This window comes from Pseudoliparis swirei, chromosome 3 (assembly GCF_029220125.1).
Source record: "Pseudoliparis swirei isolate HS2019 ecotype Mariana Trench chromosome 3, NWPU_hadal_v1, whole genome shotgun sequence".
Classification (NCBI taxonomy): Eukaryota; Metazoa; Chordata; class Actinopteri; order Perciformes; family Liparidae; genus Pseudoliparis; species Pseudoliparis swirei.
This window is the reverse complement of record NC_079390.1, coordinates 10,201,909-10,219,978: the sequence shown is the minus strand read 5'-3', so window position 1 is coordinate 10,219,978 and position 18,070 is coordinate 10,201,909. Positions and strand designations below refer to the sequence as shown.

General features: G+C 42.1%; 2 protein-coding genes across 3 annotated transcripts in view; one reads left to right on the top strand and one right to left on the bottom strand.

Moving 5' to 3' along the window:
* Window positions 1–7,416, top strand: part of nlgn2b (neuroligin 2b) — a 59,433-nt gene extending 52,017 nt beyond the window's left edge. Inside the window, exons 6-9 of one of the 2 annotated variants that reach the window (XM_056411601.1) lie at window positions 910–1,175; window positions 1,314–1,467; window positions 2,027–2,387; window positions 2,699–7,416. In XM_056411601.1, the coding sequence (XP_056267576.1) occupies window positions 910–1,175; window positions 1,314–1,467; window positions 2,027–2,387; window positions 2,699–3,632 (1,715 nt within the window). In that variant the 3' untranslated portion in view covers window positions 3,633–7,416. Of the gene's footprint in view, window positions 1–909; window positions 1,176–1,313; window positions 1,468–2,020; window positions 2,388–2,698 lie in introns of both variants that reach the window. The other variant, XM_056411600.1, reaches the window with a different exon arrangement.
* Window positions 7,417–9,514: 2,098 nt separating this feature from the next.
* LOC130191698 (endonuclease domain-containing 1 protein) lies at window positions 9,515–10,642 on the bottom strand. The gene is given in 2 exon segments (XM_056411360.1): window positions 9,515–10,123; window positions 10,346–10,642. Coding segments are annotated over 2 exon segments (906 nt in total).
* Between the last annotated feature and the right edge of the window lie 7,428 nt (window positions 10,643–18,070).

Genomic DNA, 18,070 nt, shown 5'->3' with positions numbered 1-18,070 from the left:
TTATGTCATTAACATTTACGGCTCTTTTATTTGCCCATTTGTTGTGTTACTACAAAATGCCCTTCAGAATCAGACAGCTCTTTGTTATGGTTAATGTTGGACTATTTTGGCCAAATAGGATGGGATGTTTTTGCTGATGAGAACAGTTGGTGTCATGGCAAATAGTGAACATTGAATATATAAATGTTATCATTATTTATCAGGGTTCTGTGTGGCAAAAACCCTCTACTACTCCATTTTGAAGTTTGGCTGTAAAGTTGGTGGGTGCACAGTTTTTAAAGTTAGTGTGGGTGTGAGGGTGTGTGTGTGTGTGTGTGTGTGTGTGTGTGTGTGTGTGCAGAGGAGAGATGAGGGGTAGAGCTTGAGCTGCTGCTGAGAGGCTTCTTAATTGATTTCACAGGGAGAGGAGCGGGGGTGGGGCACATGCAGAATATGGGGGGGCTTAATTATTAATGACAGAATCTGCAGATAAAACTGAGGGACAGCAAGTCACTTTACATAACAGTGCAGCGGTGCAACAGTGCGAGCCGTTTTCTATCTCTTGCTGTCTCTCTTTCGCACTTCATCCAAGACAGCCGTTACACCTACTGCTGTGTGTCGAGTTGCCACCGTCTTTCTTGCTGCTCTCTCTCGCTGCATATGGGATGGAAGCACTTTATTTTCCGACCCGAATGTTCGTAAAGATTTTGTCCAGCTCTAAATAGCAGCGGCATTTCTACTTCATCTTGCTGCCTATGTATTGCTCTACAATTGCTCCTCCTTCATTATGCATTATTGAGCACACACACTGGAAGGCCTTAAAGATCCTATCAGTTGCGAGCAAAAGTGTGTCAGAGAGAAAGAACTGAGAGAGAATAAGTGACTGTATGTATTCTGTTGAATCTATATCTGCTGTATATGGTCCTGCAGGCCTGTTCCAGAGGGCCATCGCTCAGAGTGGCTCAGCCATCTCCAGCTGGGCTGTCAACTACCGACCGACGATGTACACCAAGATCCTGGCGAAGAAGGTTGGCTGCACTCTCGGGGACATGGCTGATTTGGTGGAATGTCTGAGGAGAAAGAGTTTCCGGGAGCTCGTGGACCAGGACATCCAGCCTGCACGCTACCACATTGCTTTTGGGCCTGTGGTTGACGGGGACGTGGTGCCGGATGACCCTGAGATCCTCATGCAGCAGGTCAGAGCTGATGTCTCAGGACGTCATCCTTGATGAGAAACCTTGTTTCTATGGATTGCTTCCTTGCATTTGGTGTGTGAATTCTGCCCTGGCATTCCTGCTTCATGTCATGCTGTGTGTGCTTTGTGGTGACACCAGGGCGAGTTCCTGAACTACGACATATTGCTGGGTGTCAACCAGGGAGAGGGCCTGAAGTTTGTGGATGACAGCGAAGGAGAAGATGGAATATCAGCAGCCTCGTTTGACTACACCATCTCCAACTTTGTGGACAATCTTTATGGATACCCTGATGGTCAGGCCCTCTCTTATTTGACTATTTAACCTTTAAAAATATTAATTAGTATAAAGCTTAAATCTTTACTTTATATATGTTACATGTTAAAGACGTATTAGCATTAATTAACAAGTATTAATGGCGAGTAAGTATCAAAAGTAAAAAATACTCATAACAGATAATTGTGCCCTGTCAGGGTTATGCTAAACACAATAAAGAATCTAAGGGGAAATTTGGTAAATAGAGGTGTAACACAAAAAGCTTTGATCAACTATTAGTTTGCATTTTAATCACAGTTCTGACATTATCTTCCAAAATAAATGGAGGTCAATGAAGAAAGAAACTCAGCAGGTTCCTTTGCTGTAGAGTTGATTCACTTTTAAGGGACATCCGTGTGTTTATGATACTTCCTGTGCGATGGCCTTGGTCTGACTTGATTGGCACAGTCCAAGAGGGGAGATTAAACAGCACTGAGACAGGAAGCCGGGTGAAAATGGAACAATATACCACTGTCCAGGTGAGAGATTTTCAGCCTTAAATCATACTCACGTTCCCTTTTATTTCTTTCAAGGTAAAGACATCTTGAGGGAAACCATAAAGTTCATGTACACAGACTGGGCCGACAGGGACAACAGTGACATGCGTCGGAAGACTCTCCTGGCTCTGTTCACAGACCATCAGTGGGTGGCCCCGGCTGTTGCCACTGCCAAACTACACGCTGAGTTCCAGTCACCTGTCTACTTCTACACCTTCCACCACCACTGTCAGACCGAGGCCAGGCCAGACTGGGCAGACGCAGCCCACGGAGATGAGATCCCCTATGTGTTTGGGATTCCCATGGTGGGAGCCACTGACCTGTTTCCCTGTAACTTCTCCAAGAACGATGTCATGCTGAGTGCTGTCGTCATGACGTACTGGACCAACTTTGCCAAGACAGGGTTAGTTTAATTACTTTCTGTTATCAAGTTCACTTATCGTTACATCAGGTAATACCCAATGGGCACAGTGTACTGCAAACCTACAAGCTAATATGGAGCAAAATGAGGATTTCACTTTCTCAGTTCATTGTCCTTCCCGCCTACTTGGAGAGTTTTACTCGTGAGTGACTAAATTATTAGGGTTTAGTTTTGTTTTGGAGGTATTCTCTTGGACGATAGAATCTGTTGAACTTCTGAACATGTCCTGGGCCTACAAGTAAAAAACTTTGAATATGAAAAATGTTTTTGATTCTTCCATTTCTCTCCTCCAGGGATCCGAACCTCCCAGTTCCTCAGGACACCACGTTCATCCACACCAAGCCCAACCGCTTTGAAGAGGTCATCTGGACCAAGTTCAGCTCCAAAGACAAGCAGTACTTACACATCGGCCTGAAGCCTCGCGTGAGAGACAACTACCGGGCCAACAAGGTGGCCTTCTGGCTGGAGCTGGTGCCACATCTTCACAGCCTCCACAAGGAAATCATTAGCTCCATCACAACGCGACTGCCGCCCGGAGGCACCAACCGCTGGAAGGGCCCTCCCAGCACTGGCACCCGCTCCACACAACACCCCGTAATCTCCACCGATGCGCCTGATCCTCAGCCCTACGGTTCAGAGAGGCCCCGCTTCTCTCCCTTCCCCGATGAGACGCGGGACTACTCCACCGAGCTGAGTGTGACAGTCGCTGTGGGCGCCTCGCTTTTTTTCCTTAACGTGCTGGCCTTCGCCGCGCTGTACTACAAACGGGATAAGCGCCACGAACTCATGCAGAGACGCCACCGCCGGCTGTCCCCGCAACGCGTCACCACGATGGGCATGGGCGTTGGCATGGGAGTAGTCGGGGCCCCGCCGCACAATGACCTGGCGCTGAGTCAGGAGGAGGAGCTAATGTCGCTGCAGATGAAGCAGCAACGAGTGGAGCTGGAGCACGGCACACCCCTCCCTTCCCGCGGCATCCACGGCGACCTGGAGCCCCTGCGGCCTCCCGTATGCCCACCCGACTACACGCTGGCCCTGCGACGGGCACCTGAGGATGTGCCACTGATGACAGCCAACACCATCACCATGATCCCCAGCACCATCAGCAGCATGCAGCCCCTCCACCCCTTCAACACTTATCCTCCTGTCCCGGCCCCCTCCACCACACCTGTCCCCAGCCACAGCAACAATGCCCTGCCACACCAACACTCCACCACCCGTGTATAGCACCAGGCACAAGCTCTGCTACCCCACTCTGGGCTTACAGAGACGCACCACACAAACTGCTCCAAACAAACTCCACTCTCACCACCCTCTCTTCTTCTTTACTATATCTTTGTATTTTCTCATTAAGCCCTCGAATAAAGCTGCAGTTTGTAAGATTTTAAGCAGTGAAATACCTCTAAAATGTAATCATAAATCAAGGGGGAGTTGATTAAATAAGCTCCTTTGCCAAAAGCCTGACATCGTAGGTACATACTGCTTTGCCCCCGTTAGCGCTCTTTCAATATCTCGTGCTTAGGTGAGCCACCAAACGCAGCGTTAAGCTTGTAGCTGTCTCTAAAAGAGGTATCGAGCTGATCACAATCAGTCAGACATCTTATGTGTAGCTCAGTTGTTTTTGCGCATGTGTTGTCGTGTCAGTGTAAAACTATGTTTGACATAGAATACATATATTCACTTCCATTCATTTAGTGAAAAGATGATACAGAAGCGAGCAGCTTTGAGCGAGGCAACATATGCCGCAACAAGCTGTCTGTTATAAAGCGGTGATTTCTTGAAACTTACAAATTGCAGCTTTAAAGGCCCAATCTGGAAGTGGAATTTGGCACCCTGTGTTGAACACCATGTCCCAACAGCTGTCTCTGTGTTCTGATTTTGGAGACTTTATTGAAGTGTGATATGTATTGACAGCACTAAAAAGTACACGGATGAGCAATTTGACTTTTAAGTATGAATCTCTAATCGATTTTAAAACTTTATTTCTTCTGTTTACAAATTTATGCACCTGTGTTCGGTTACCATGCAACCGTAAATACCATTATTAAAAAACTATCAACTCACAAATGCTGCTTTTAAACGTTTCCAGATTGGGGCTTCAACTGTTGGGCGGTACAGGAAATAACTGAATCCTACTCAGTCTGTGGGATTCAACCTGGAATCCAGGCTGCCCATTAGATCTCGCTGCATCTCCGCCACACAGGCTCTAATCATGTCCATTACTTTATTTGTTTCTCACTCATTACCTCTCTGTCTGTACCCCCATCTCAGCCCATTTAACCGCTCCGCTCTTTTCGCTGCCTCACACTTTTTTTTCTCTCTCTGCATCCGCCCTTGTAGCTCTTTTTATTAAACCACTGATATAATCCATTTGCATCTCCACTTCTCTCCTCTTTCTCGCAATCACTTCTAGACTCTTTTTTCCTTTTGGAGTCTTTTATACAAAAACACAAATGTAAATGTTGTATTATTAATAAATTGTAAGGATATGAATGAAAAAAAAGATATTCTGATATCTCGTTTTTACCAGCATTCTTGGTGCCAAGTACTGTGATAAAGTTCCTCTTTCACTGGCGTCCAGTGGACCGCCTGGAGAGGTCCATACTGACTGTATCTTACAAAAGGAATTACCATCATAAAAAGTGCCAACCCCTTCATCTTTCTTTTTGATCCACACACTTCTTTTTCTTTCTTTTTTTACACTCAATGTTGCACTGTGGCTGGTCTCTTCTTTAAAGGGAAATCAGATTCAATATATCCTTGTTTAAAAAAAAAGAATATAAAGTTTTATTAACTACTTTGCTGTCTAGGATATTTGCATGATGTTTATTTTTGTTATAAAGAGTGTGGACAGAGAAGTTTGTTTGTCATTTTGATGATTTGCCTTGTTCATTGATTTTGATTTCATTTTGAAAAACATTTTCTATTTTAATATCAGCTGCACTTTGTGGTACTTCAAAAAAAAGTATTAAGAGATGAATATTGTGTAAAACTATGATTATAACAAAGAGAGTAAATATTTCCTCTTTATTTTTTTCATTTCCTAACACTGAGGCTGTGTCGCAAAAACTACCAGAAAGACTGATGAAAGCCGTTTTCTTTCCTCCCTCTTTTGCTCTTTTTCTCGTTATCTTTCGCAACCGTCAAGTCTGCAGTCACTGTCTCTCAATTTCACATGAAGATAGCACTCTTCATTTACGGAGAAAAAAAAAGAAACAACAACTTTACATAAATAGTCTAAATAAAGTTTTTGTCTGTGAATGACATTGACCACATGCTTCAAAGACTGCTTGACACTTATCTTTTTCGTCTGCTCTTTCGTTGTTTCACAATTCTCCCTTCTGCAAGGCGGAAGAAAGGATAAGATATATTTATGACGGTCAAAAAGGTGAGAAAGCCTTGTAAACGCGTTTCACATCTTTCGCACAACTGAACACAAAAGGACGGGTCACACTCTGGACAATTCTGAAGAAAGGGAAAAAAACAGCGACATTTGGACATCTCTGGACAAATGGTGATGAGGGAATAGCTCGTCAGCTAAACGGTATGACCCGTCAATGCACAGAGGATGCATTCTAAAAACCTGATTTAAAAAAAAAATCTTTAATGACAGACGTTACTCCTACACCATATATCACAAAAACAAGGCAAGTGGGATCAATTCCCGTCCTTGTTATGTTCTGTATCCTGTCTGCTTAGGATAACAACACTCTGGAGCCAGACTGCCATCCCTCACACTGGACTGCAGCGAGCCGCGAGGACAAAAGAACAAAAACCGACACGTGAAACAAACTGTACATTTTATAAGTGTAAGAGAACAAACTGGAATTTGTAAATATTATGTTTGTCGTTTGGTTTGAGTGATTGGCCGGATCTTTTCTTTGTGACAACAGGTGCAAGTTTCGGTGACTCACATGATTTACATGCGTATGTTTGATTCTCCTTTATTTCCTAGATCTCAAGGGAAAAATTACAATAGGTTATGGGCACATGAATACATCTGTGAACATCAGTGAATCATTTTCAACAACAAAAAATCACAGCATGGTTGAGGTCAACGTAAACACGAAATGGAATGCTTACGGCTCAGGTTAGCCTAGATATTGTGGTGAAAAAAATGCTCTTACTGCATATATATGTGGGTCTAAAGCATATAACATACTCACCTGGTACTATCCCATCAATCATGAAGGCAGCTTTTGAATGAAATAAGTCCTTTCATTGGTTAAAAAGCCAAAGAACAGCTGCAGGGAACAGATGACGGATAGGGAAACAGGGATGTTTCAAGAAGTGAAGCAGGAAAACGAGACAGGGTAGATATTTTTAAAATGTGCTCAAAACGGACCACAAATGAAGGAATTTTACTTTTGCTGCTGTTGGATTTAATTGCTAGTGTCTCACATAGTGTTGAGCATTGTCAATACAGTGTAACATGTAATTTGGAGGTTGTGAAATGCTTTGTACTCTTTTTGGTCTTATTTCAGACTCTAATCATGATGGTTGTTTTGCTACAGTTTGCAAATTTGTCTGCACATTCTGTTTATGGGATTATTGACCCAGATGTTTGATGTGAGTTTGAGTTGTCCACAATTACAAAAACAGCATTACAAAGACATTTGTTGTTGTTGTTGTTGTTTTTTTGTTTTTTTAAACAAGCGTTTGGACAGCCAACGGATAATGGAAGCACACTCACCAAGTGCACATGTTTACACTACAGTTTTGATGTTGGCTTTAGGGTAAGGAAGAAAATATAAAAAATTCTAAAAAAGCATTTCAAGGGTTTCAAATATCTTCTTATTACAACATTTTATGCTGGAATGGTAAAGTGAAGGCTTGCACCTGTTTGTCTGTTTCATTTAGTCTGATTCAGTAACCTGAAGCTCAAGATACTGCGAGAGAGCATAATGACCAGAAGGAGTTGAAAGAATTAAAGTTAATATTTCTATTTCGAATAGAGGCTATTACACACTGTATGTTGTGTATCTGAACTGGAAAACATTAAAAGACATTCTTAAACAAACTCTTTGCCATCATTTGTTTTGTCACATATTGTCAGAGGTGCAATATTAAAGCTGTGGTACATTTTATTGCCAGGTGGGGGCAGAATAAACCCACTATCAGAAGGCACTTGGTGATGTTGTTAGCGCTAACCCACTAGCTCGTTTTACACCGGAAGGAGATACAAGCAACTTTAAGTGGAGGCAACTGACCTGTCTCACCAGCTAGCTAACGCGTGTGTTTGCTAATACAGTTCAAAATGGAGTGCCTGGAGGACATTTATGTTTAAGAGGCTAAAAAGAAATGTGTCACTGAGCAAAGAGATTTGTCTTTTTTGGGGCGTTTAATTTTTTATAAAAGACAACATCTATTTGGCTGCTCAGAGCTAGAGAGCCATGGTGTCTATTGCTTTGGTAGTGCGAGTAAGGCTACGCATTAGCTAGCATTCCCCCTGTAGCTAACATATCCCCCTCAGCTCAGCCAACCCTTGATTTCATTTGCTAAAGCCACACAAACTGAGTTCTGACTTTCATTCAACGAGGTCTTAAAGTCATCCAGGAGATTTCCATTTCAAAAGCCTAATGTAACAGCACCAGTTTTATGTCGGGAGCTGTCATCTAATCTTTGTTTATTCAGCTGTTCTACACAAAACTCACTAATATGGCAAATATACTGAAGCAGACTGATGCACTGGTGCTGTTGGATGAAGCGTGTGTGCTAATGCACAGCTTTCCATTCATTCAAGCTCTTATGTGGAAGTAATTTGATTTTTATGACCACAGATACTTTTACTTCGGTGTTATCACCCGGGAATAAACACTGTTGGACCACATTACGCCTCTATCTACGTCTCCAAGGTCACAGTTTCTAATCTAATCAATTGCTCTTCTCGTCCCACGATTACATCCGTGGCCTTGCACAGAGAGATCGTTGAAACAAGCGAACCCTGCCTGTGGTTGGATGGTTTTGAAATATTTTTTGGGGATGAGATTTATATGCAATAATTACTTACAGGAGAAAAGGGAAAAGTCAACATTGTGACCTTGAATACATTTCCAAAGCATCCATTTTATTTAACTTTTCATACCTTACATATGAATGTCTTTCTCCTGGTTTAAATGATCTTCCTTGAATTATTGCTGCAATAAGAAGCATGTCATGAGAACCTGCATTGTCTAATAATGTATGATTGATGTGTACTGTATTAATCAAAATCATCTCTGTTATAACTTCAGCAGATTCATCATGGATTTCACAATTGTTGAGATGACTGATATTTATGGTTATGTGATATTGTTTTCTCTTCTGCGCTAAACCCAGTCGCCTTTGCAGAGAACACAGTATAATACTGTATGTTTCCCTGTAAGCGGTGATCACAGGAGACACTTCCCCTCCGTCACTAGATGGCAGTGCGCAACTATGATGTGCAGAAAAGGCCCCCATCAAGAAACCACTTCTAAACCAAATGAACCAGCTTCCAGCAGCTCAAGGAACATCTTCCTCTTTGGAGTTGCAAGCTGCAAAATCACAAATAATCACAAATAAGATATTTTAAGCATTACATTGAACAAAAAAAACTACTTTATTTTGTATGAAAGGTCTTTATGATATGATATCCATGGAGGTAACATTCTAGACGTTGTATTGGATACCTGAATGTTATTCTCACTGTCTTTGATTTAAATGATCAAATAAGCTAAGTTTGTAAGGTTTTTCCCCAAATTAATTTTGGTCGTCTAAAACCTTAAAGAACTCTGCAACAAGTTACGCAACAACACAGTAGGCCTATGTGTCGTTTTAGTATATTCAAAATATTTTTATTACAAGTAAATTAACCAAAGTGACAGTAAAACCAGATAGGCCTACCTGCAAAATTCAAATCCAATTTTCATAACTGATCCAACATTCAAACTCACATATAGTGCAAGAGTATGATGAAAAGAAGCAAAAACAGCTTTACAAAATTGACATTAATTCAAGAAGAGCAAAACCAACTCTGTTTTATGATAATAAGTGAGACATAAGAGAGAGTTATGACAATAGTCATATCACATTTTTTCTCACAATGACTATTGACTTCAGCGGAAGCAGCCTGACCAACATTGAGGTTTTTAGATAGTGTGTTGGAGGTATAGAGGGAGGGGTGAGGGAGAGATGCAGTTGTCATAGAATAGCTGACGGTTCTGGTCAACATCCAAATTACTTTTCAGGAAGATCTCAAGTTCCTGGACCGTCATCTCGTGCACGCTGTTGCCCTCCTTGGCGTTTTAGGCCAGGACTCCGTAGGACGGGAAGCGGATGCGAACATCGTGCGGTGCGTTGCGGTCGTACTCCGTGCAGCAGTACGCGGACCACACGTCCTCTGGGATGGCCACGCGGTCCTGGTTGTTCCTGCGGATCATGTTGCCTCTGGTGGTCACGCCGGTCATGATGTGGGCCGTGCCGCGGCAGAAGTTGTTGAGGCGGATGCAGATTCGCTCCTCGTACTCACGCCAGGGCCCGATGTTGAACTCGCGCATCTCCGGGACCACGTTGGTCAGAGTATAGGTGGCGGCGCGGTCATGTGGGGTGGACTGATTCTGGTCCGGGTTCAGGTGACCTCTCTCGTACAGGACCACGTCAGAGTAGTCATTCAGCACTGCCTGGCTGTCCTCAAACTTGTTGTGCAGGTAGCCAGTGGGGAAGGCCTGCATGTTTCCATTGCCATCGACCTCTGCCAGCTGGGGGGACACAGAGCACAGGCCTGGACATGGACACATATGTAGGAAACAATACAAAGCCAGCATAGTCTATTTAATTAGGCCTATTTGCCTCTGGAGTAGACATACTGAATGTTTTAGCTGCTGAGATACACTCCAGTGTGAGCTACCTGGTTAAACAATAGTTATAATTAATCAGGATGAATTAAAAAACAATTACTCAAAGACGATTTAATATCTGACCTGTGGCTCATACATCCAAGGGTAGTCCACGCGTCTGTCTCCCTCGGTTTTCTTGAAGGTATAAGCTGAGTAAACTGGAATCCGTTTTTGGGGGTCATACAGGGTCACGAAGCGAGGTCTGTCTGCTTAACGTTGACAGATCCTCTTCAGTTTCATGTCGGTGAACCCCCGCGGTGGTGTTCCCATATACAGGGAGTCCTTGCATCTCTCAATGTGATTAAAATCCTGAACAACTGTCGACGACATCAGAGGCAAAAGACAGGCCAGCAAAGGAACAAAAGCTGAAGGCGGTAACATATTCGTGGTGTAAAAAAGTCTCCTCTCCGTCTCACCTATACTGCGGCTCCTGGAAGGCAATGACGAAAAACGTACACAGTTATGATTATGGCAAAGCAGATATGTAAAGCGAAGTGGAAGACATGCCTCCTCCACTTGTGGGTGTGGATGTGCAGGTCATTGCTCTGACCTATGATTCTAAAATATTTCTGAATAAAAAAAGCAGTTTTCTCTCTTGAATATTATTCTAAATGGTTTTTTTGAAGAAAAGCTACTTTAACAGACTTGTGGATCGATTGAGGTGAGATCCATCATCTCCTTTGACATTTAAACCAATTGACAGGCTCGTTCCTGTGAGTTCTTAATGAGGTTACGTTTTGACCTTTGAGATTGCAATTACCTTTTATTCAGGTGCAATTAGGTTAGGGTTAGGGTTAGAGGGTTAGAGGATTAGAGGGTTAAAGGGTTAGAGGGTAAGAGGGTTAAAGGGTTAGGGTAGGGTTAGGGGTTAGGGTTAGAGATTAGGATTAGGGGTTAGGGCTAAGGGTTAAGGGTTAGGTAATATAATAATATATTTGATCATTGACTGAGGTGTAGACAGCACTGTTCAATGTCACAGTTTTAACCATGTCATTATTTCACATATTCCCTATATTACCACAATAATTTCATAACCAGCACACCGGTTCTGAACAATTTGGGAAGGCCTGATTTGACACAAAACATAGTTTCCAAAACTATCAGCCAAAATGACTTTCTCTCAAAGAGCTTGGGGATGATGGGACATTGAAACAGGTTATTCATGCCCGCGCTATCAACCAAATGGTAAAATGCAAAAGTGTCTAATCGGTGTCAGTGATGAACAAAAGGCCTACAGTGACCAGTGTGTTTTACAGCTATGACGCAGCGTAATTAATCGAGATAAAGCACGAAAGTTTAACTATACGACATAGCGACAAAGAGCGGACAAGTTCAAAAGCAAGAAACCAAACAAGAAAATAGCCCAGAACTCCACAGAAATTGAAGAAAGTGAGTTTGCCAATGAAGTGGAACGAGCGTTTCATAGCGAATGGTTCAATTTTCTGCCAAAATGGGTGCTTGACTTATTCTGGCAGTTCACTGTGTACAGAGCAAGAAATCCATCTGAAACTCTCCGTCTGTTTCCAAATGTGCAGCTTGGACACTTTATGCAGATTCTACATTTTTGCTCTATTTATCAGACACATTTCCTCCCATGGCAATTTGGTGACAGTTGCAAGGGACACTTGCATGTTTTCTTATCCTTTGATGACAACATGCCATGCCATGTGACTCAGTGGTTGCGTGGACCACCCTGTAGCAGAAGGGGTCACCGATTGATAGGAAAAAAATAACCCTTCAGGGAAAAAAGGAAAAAACCTGGAGGAGAGCAACAGAGAGGAGGATCTCAGGATGGACAGATGCATGTAATGTGTATGTGCAGACACATTTAGAGTTAAGAAAATAACATTCATGAGATATGACAGAGTGTATGAATAGTTAGTAGGCATTCCATTCGATGAGACCTCCACGATCCATCAGGCAGATGGCGGAGGGATGGGGAGGTCTCTCAAGTGTGCGCGGAGTCTCAACAGGACAGTGCGGCGAGTCAGCAGGAAATTCACGACCCAATCAGGCAGATAGGATAGGGTCTGACCCGGGAATGCTGAGGAAGTCAAACTCCGTGAGGAGTTAGGAACGCAGTGATTGAGAGATGGAGAAAGTAGGAGAGAAAAGAGGAAAAAGAGAGAAAGAGATAGGTGCTCAGTAAAATGTCCCTGTCGCAGCTATAGCTAATAGCATATAGGGCAAGGCTGGACCAGGCAAACCTGACCTGCCTAACTATAAGCTCTGTCAGAAGAAGGTCTTAAGTCTCTAAGTCTACCGGTGACTGTGACTCTGTCCGGACTGACTGAAAGATTGGGAAGCTGTTCCATAAAAGAGATGATAATATAGGCTCTGGCTCCCCATTTTACTTTTTCTAGAGACTAGAGAACCAAGCAAGTCCCCGCATAAAGCTCCGAGTTTTAGCAATAACAATATACTACTCATCTCTTAATGATGATGATCATGCATCATCAATCAAGGCTTTTAAAGAGAAGAGAAGAATTTTAATGATGATTTATTTTACAGGAGAGCAGGCAGAGCAGTGTGTGCAGGAGTGATGTCTTTTCTAGTTTTTAGTGGAACACGAGCTGCAGCATCTGGATCAACTGAGGGACCTAAGAGATTTATTAGTCTTTAACATCAAGAAGTTGCAGGTCATCCATTTTTTTTTTTCTTAAGAAGTATTGTGATTTTCATGTTTTTACATGTTCTAGTTTGGTTTAAGTTTAAATATTGTTGAGTTTCATTATAGAAAGAATAAAAGTTTATAAAGTTTGGTGCATAAATATACCCCAAAGAATATCATATATAAATAAAAAAAATCATAAGGTCAAAGACTTGTGGAATACACGTGTAATATGAACTCAGTTATTAAGAAGCCGTCATTAAATACAAACTGAAATTAGATTCGATCTGAAAAATGATTTATAAATTACCGTGCCGGAAATAAAAATCAAGCAAAAATAGGATTTAAAACCAAATTAGTGCCGAGCTGTAACAGGATGTCACTACATGATGTCAGAATGAAGCATCAAGGACAGTGTTTTGTCCAACACCTTATAGAGGTAATTTGCAATTGCACATTGCTGTCTCGGTGCTGTGGTGTTTTCTAAATCCTGATTGAAATTTCTCAAATTGCTCTAATGAAATGAAAACCTTCTCAAAATTTGCGACCACTTTCTCATGATTCACCACTTTCTCAAGGATCTTTGAGAGGAAGGAGGTGGAGAGGTTTAATAACAGATCTGGAGATTCTTCAGGGTGGAGTGAGTTTGTAGTTAGCCAACACAGAGGATCCAGAGGGCTTCTTCAGGAGAGGAGAGTGCTTGGCTGTTGAGAGCCGAGAATTAAATTAATGAAGAGAGCTAATTATAAGCAAAAAGGAGAGGGTCCTAAGAGACAATGGGGGTCCAAGAGATGAGAGAAAGTGGGGTCCAAGAGACAGGAAGACAATTGATGTCACGGTTGATGGGAAATTTAAAACACGTTGATGGAGAACTTCCATCAAATTATACTTGAGGACAGATTGGTTGTTAGTATAATTAAGAAGAATAATAAGATTGGCACTGGTTATGCTAATTTTTAAAAAAATTCATAATTAATTTAAAAGATATTTAATTAAAGATTTATACTCCTGCTGAGCTCAGCTTCTCCTGGCTCCTGTCAGCCCTTGACTCTGACTGCTGCTGTGGCTCTTGTTTTTTTCCTTTTTGTATTATTTTTTTCTGCTCTTTCTACTCATTACTTATGAGTAATTGTTTGAGGGCTTTATATGTTTTAAAACCATCTCGCCACCTAGTTGAGAACAGTTGCGGGTCTGAGGTTTTTAAAGTTTGTTTCTTCTCTTGTGCGGGGGGGGGTATTTGGTCTGACCTCCTCCTCCTCAGTTCACCTTCTTCTCTCTCTCTTCTCTCACTGTCTTCTGTATCAGTCTCAGTCCAGCTAGTGTCTTTTGAAGATGATCAAATGGCACTGGGGATAAATCTGGGATCGAAGACGACTATAGTTGACCATGAATTCGAAACAAATCAAATACAGAAAAAACTTAGAATTTAGCTTTAGCACTGTCAGTTAGACTGTCAGTTAGACACTTTGACTAAACTTTGACATCCCGGAGTTAAATGGTAAAGTTATGAGGTTGTGGTTTGAAGAAAGAGTGGGAAGCTCAATGGGAAGCTCAATGTCAACGCATAAGTAAGAAATAGATCCAAAAAGTGTGAATCAAGCTTGCAGTAGCCAGCTGAGTGTCTTTCGTACAATGACAGAAGCAAACCAAGTCCAACAGCAAGATGGCAATCACAGCACATCATTACATACATCCATCTCCTATAATAATATCTTTTATCAGTTTAAGAACCAAACTTGATATAAATCAATATAAATTCTAAATAATGATGATAATATATCTGAATATGACCTGGTGGCACAAATATAATAAAATGTAATTTTTTGTGAGTTGGATGTGAAAAGGAAAGAACAAGGCTTTCAAATGAGGTGAGTGTAATTTTGGTTTGAGATTAAATTTAGGCTTCGATTCAAGATGGCTGCTACTCCACCACCCCTCGACGGGTGCCTCGAGGAATGTGAGTATTAATATGACTGATTGATCCACTCATCAGCCGCGTGTCCGGGTCAGCCTCTGAGGAGGATCATCAGCTCAATCGGTGATGGTTGCTCTTGCCCAAGAGGAAAGAGTGTGGAGTGGCAAACACTGAAGGAATAGCAGGCAAAAAGATTCAAATGAAATGTGCTGGAGTGTCTGCCGCTGTGCTATCTACTGGCCTCTTCTCAAGCCGGTTTTATGCAAATGTCAAGAGTTTGTCAGATTAGCTGGAGCAACAATCCTTCACTGCCTAATATGTCAATTTGAGTGACTGAGTGTGGTCATTCATCAAGAGACCAGCTTGCCTCTCTGATCTATTCCTGAGTTATGACAATCATAATTTATGTAGCTGGGGCTGATGATGTAGTTATGCGAACAGACATTTTTCAGATCTCAGCATTTTTACCAATTAAAATTATGAATTCAGACCAAGTGTCAACCCAGCTCAGCTGCCCTCTGCTGCCTCGTCTTCAGCAGCAGAGGAGGGAGAGCATGTTAGTGATGTGGAGTTCAATGTTATCAGTTCTTTAGAAGGAAATGTTATTATTGCTCACGATATTGGTGTTCAACAAACGGCCATTGCCCGTATATTTATATATGTATATATATATATTTATATATGTCAGTGGTAGGCCGTCAGGGCCAGCAAGGCCTTCTCTGCTGGCCTAAACATCATCAGAATATAATTTAAAAAAAATATATTTCCCACAAATATGTATTAAATTATTCCCCAGAGTAAGAGTTATACTCTTTATTTCATAGCTTTCCTCTTGGTTGCACTGCTTCCAGCCCCAGGTTGAGATTGGGAGGGCTGGTCTTTATGTTAGATCTTTTATCCAATCATATTCAGCCATCATGTGTTGCCAGGGGTCTAAAATCGATACAAAATAGATAGGTTCTCTGATATATACACATGTACATACATAAATACATGGTGAACTAATTTTACATTAGGTTGTTCAGCTGTAGTAAGACGACATTGAAGGCCTAGGTAGAAAATGCACGGCCCGCCACTGATATATGTATATATATATATATATATATATATATATATATATATATATATATATATATATATATATATATATATATCAATGCAGTACAGCAATTTAAACAGTATGATAATTCAATGTGAGGTGAACTTTTAAATATGTTTGACCTATTTTGCTTTAACACAGCGCTCAGCAAAATTTCAATGTTCCCGGCAGGTCTAGGCTCTGCACGTTCATGAACCTCATCATGCAATAAAATATGTTCCCACTTGGAGGCAGTGTAGGCTTGTTTGTTTCCATTCTCACTCCATGATGAGCAAATGTATTTATGCATATAAACATAAATATGTTTTGTTCTCAATTATATATATCAACATGGCTGCATTATAGAAAGTGTGACAACTGCCACAATTGTGATTTAAATTTGTAGTCAGGCACTATAGGCTGTAACTTTGGGTTTATACAGTATTGCGTTAAACAGTTTTCCTCATCTGTAAATTAATATATTTAAATTTTAAAATTCTGAGACAAATCTATGTTTCTCTGTGCTCAACATGAATAATGAAATAATGTAGTTTACAATTCAGATTAATCTTCCAGTTTTGGGCTAGTTCGTTTTTCCATTTCCCTTCTTGGCTTTTGCTTTCTCTTGGTTTTCTTTTACATTACATTACATGTCATTTGGCTGACGCTTTTATCCAAAGCGACTTACAATACTGTTACATTCATTCACCGTAGACACAGCTACAGGGAGCAACTCAGGGTTAAGTGTCTTGCTCAAGGACACATCGACTAGGGCGGGGATTGAACCTCCAACCCCCTGATTGAAAGACGGACCTGCTACCCACTCACCCATAGTCGCCCCATTTTCTTCTCATGTCACTCAGTTTACCACTGGATTTTGCCAGAGAATTTTGTTATCAGTCAAACAAATGGGTAAAACATCTGTTTTACATTTATTATTTACTGTTTAAATTGGTGTGACATGGGCGTCTTCGGTGGAGTAGAAGAGGATCAAACTGTTTTTAATAATGTCACTCATATTTGAGCTACATTAAAGAAAAGCATGGGTGACAAAACATTTGTATCATTACTGTATCTATCAGTAGATGTTTGGTTTCATGGCAGGAATTATTGAGACAGACCAAGCAGACCTTCACTGGGCCACTAGGGGGCGCTGCTCAGCAGCTATTCCAGCCTGTGAAGCTTTCCCCTCTTGGTTCTGCACCAAAGTCCTCCGATTGGTTCAAATACCCACATGGGTTTGCGCACTGGCCAATAGGATTTGGGTTAATCAGACGCTGTTGCTAAGGCATTGAAAGGTTAAAAAAAAAAAAAAAAAAAAAGAAGAAAGAAAGAAACCCTGTCAGAGGAGCAGAGGGGCTGCTTCCACCATTTCATTCTCACTCTGCTTTCGCTCCTCACCAGCTCTCCCTCCATCTCTCCGCACTCAGGCACCGGCAGCTCTGCCTGTTTTCCCCCCGTGCAGAGGGGGAGAGCGGTGCATTTAACTTGGTGTACTAGTACTAATGGACCCTCCCTCGTGAACCCGGAGCCGTTAGCTCCACCTCCCCCTGGTTCTCCTGTCGCTTGACATTTGAGCTCAGCTGACGCTCGCCGCACGTCCGTCCCCATTTCACTCTGCTTCACTTCCCACTTCATCCAGAAAGATACCTGGCGACACAGCTCCGCCATGAGAGAAATGTCTGCCGACATGCACAGGGCATTGAGGCGCAGTGACCAGTTCCTCCTTTAATCAAGACAGCAAATGCCCTATGTTGCAGGGTTTTGCAACAAAAAAAGTGTCAACCACTTCCAGTGGTATTAAGTTAAATAAATAAAAAATTAAAAGAGAGAAAAGAAAGATTATTTTACAGCTGTGGGAAAAAAATGAAATAGGCTGCCTCTTCTACTGTAGGCTACTGGCCATGTTCCAACTCTCACTTGATATCTCTCTTTCTCACTCTCTCGCACAGAGAGAGGGGGAGAGAGAAATAAAGTGCCCCTCCATGCCTCTGTCTGCTGCCCCCCTCCTCCTCCTCCTCCTCATGCCTCCTCCAGCTCGCTGCAAAATGTCACAGATTAGAGATTCTGCTGCCTCTCATTGGCTCGCGCCCTGTGATTGGCAGCTTGTCGGCCCGCCCCTTCGGTCTCCGTAAATGGATCGGTGTGCACGGGGAGTCCGAGCATCAGAGAGTGGAGTGGAAACAGGAAGAGGTGGAGAGGAGA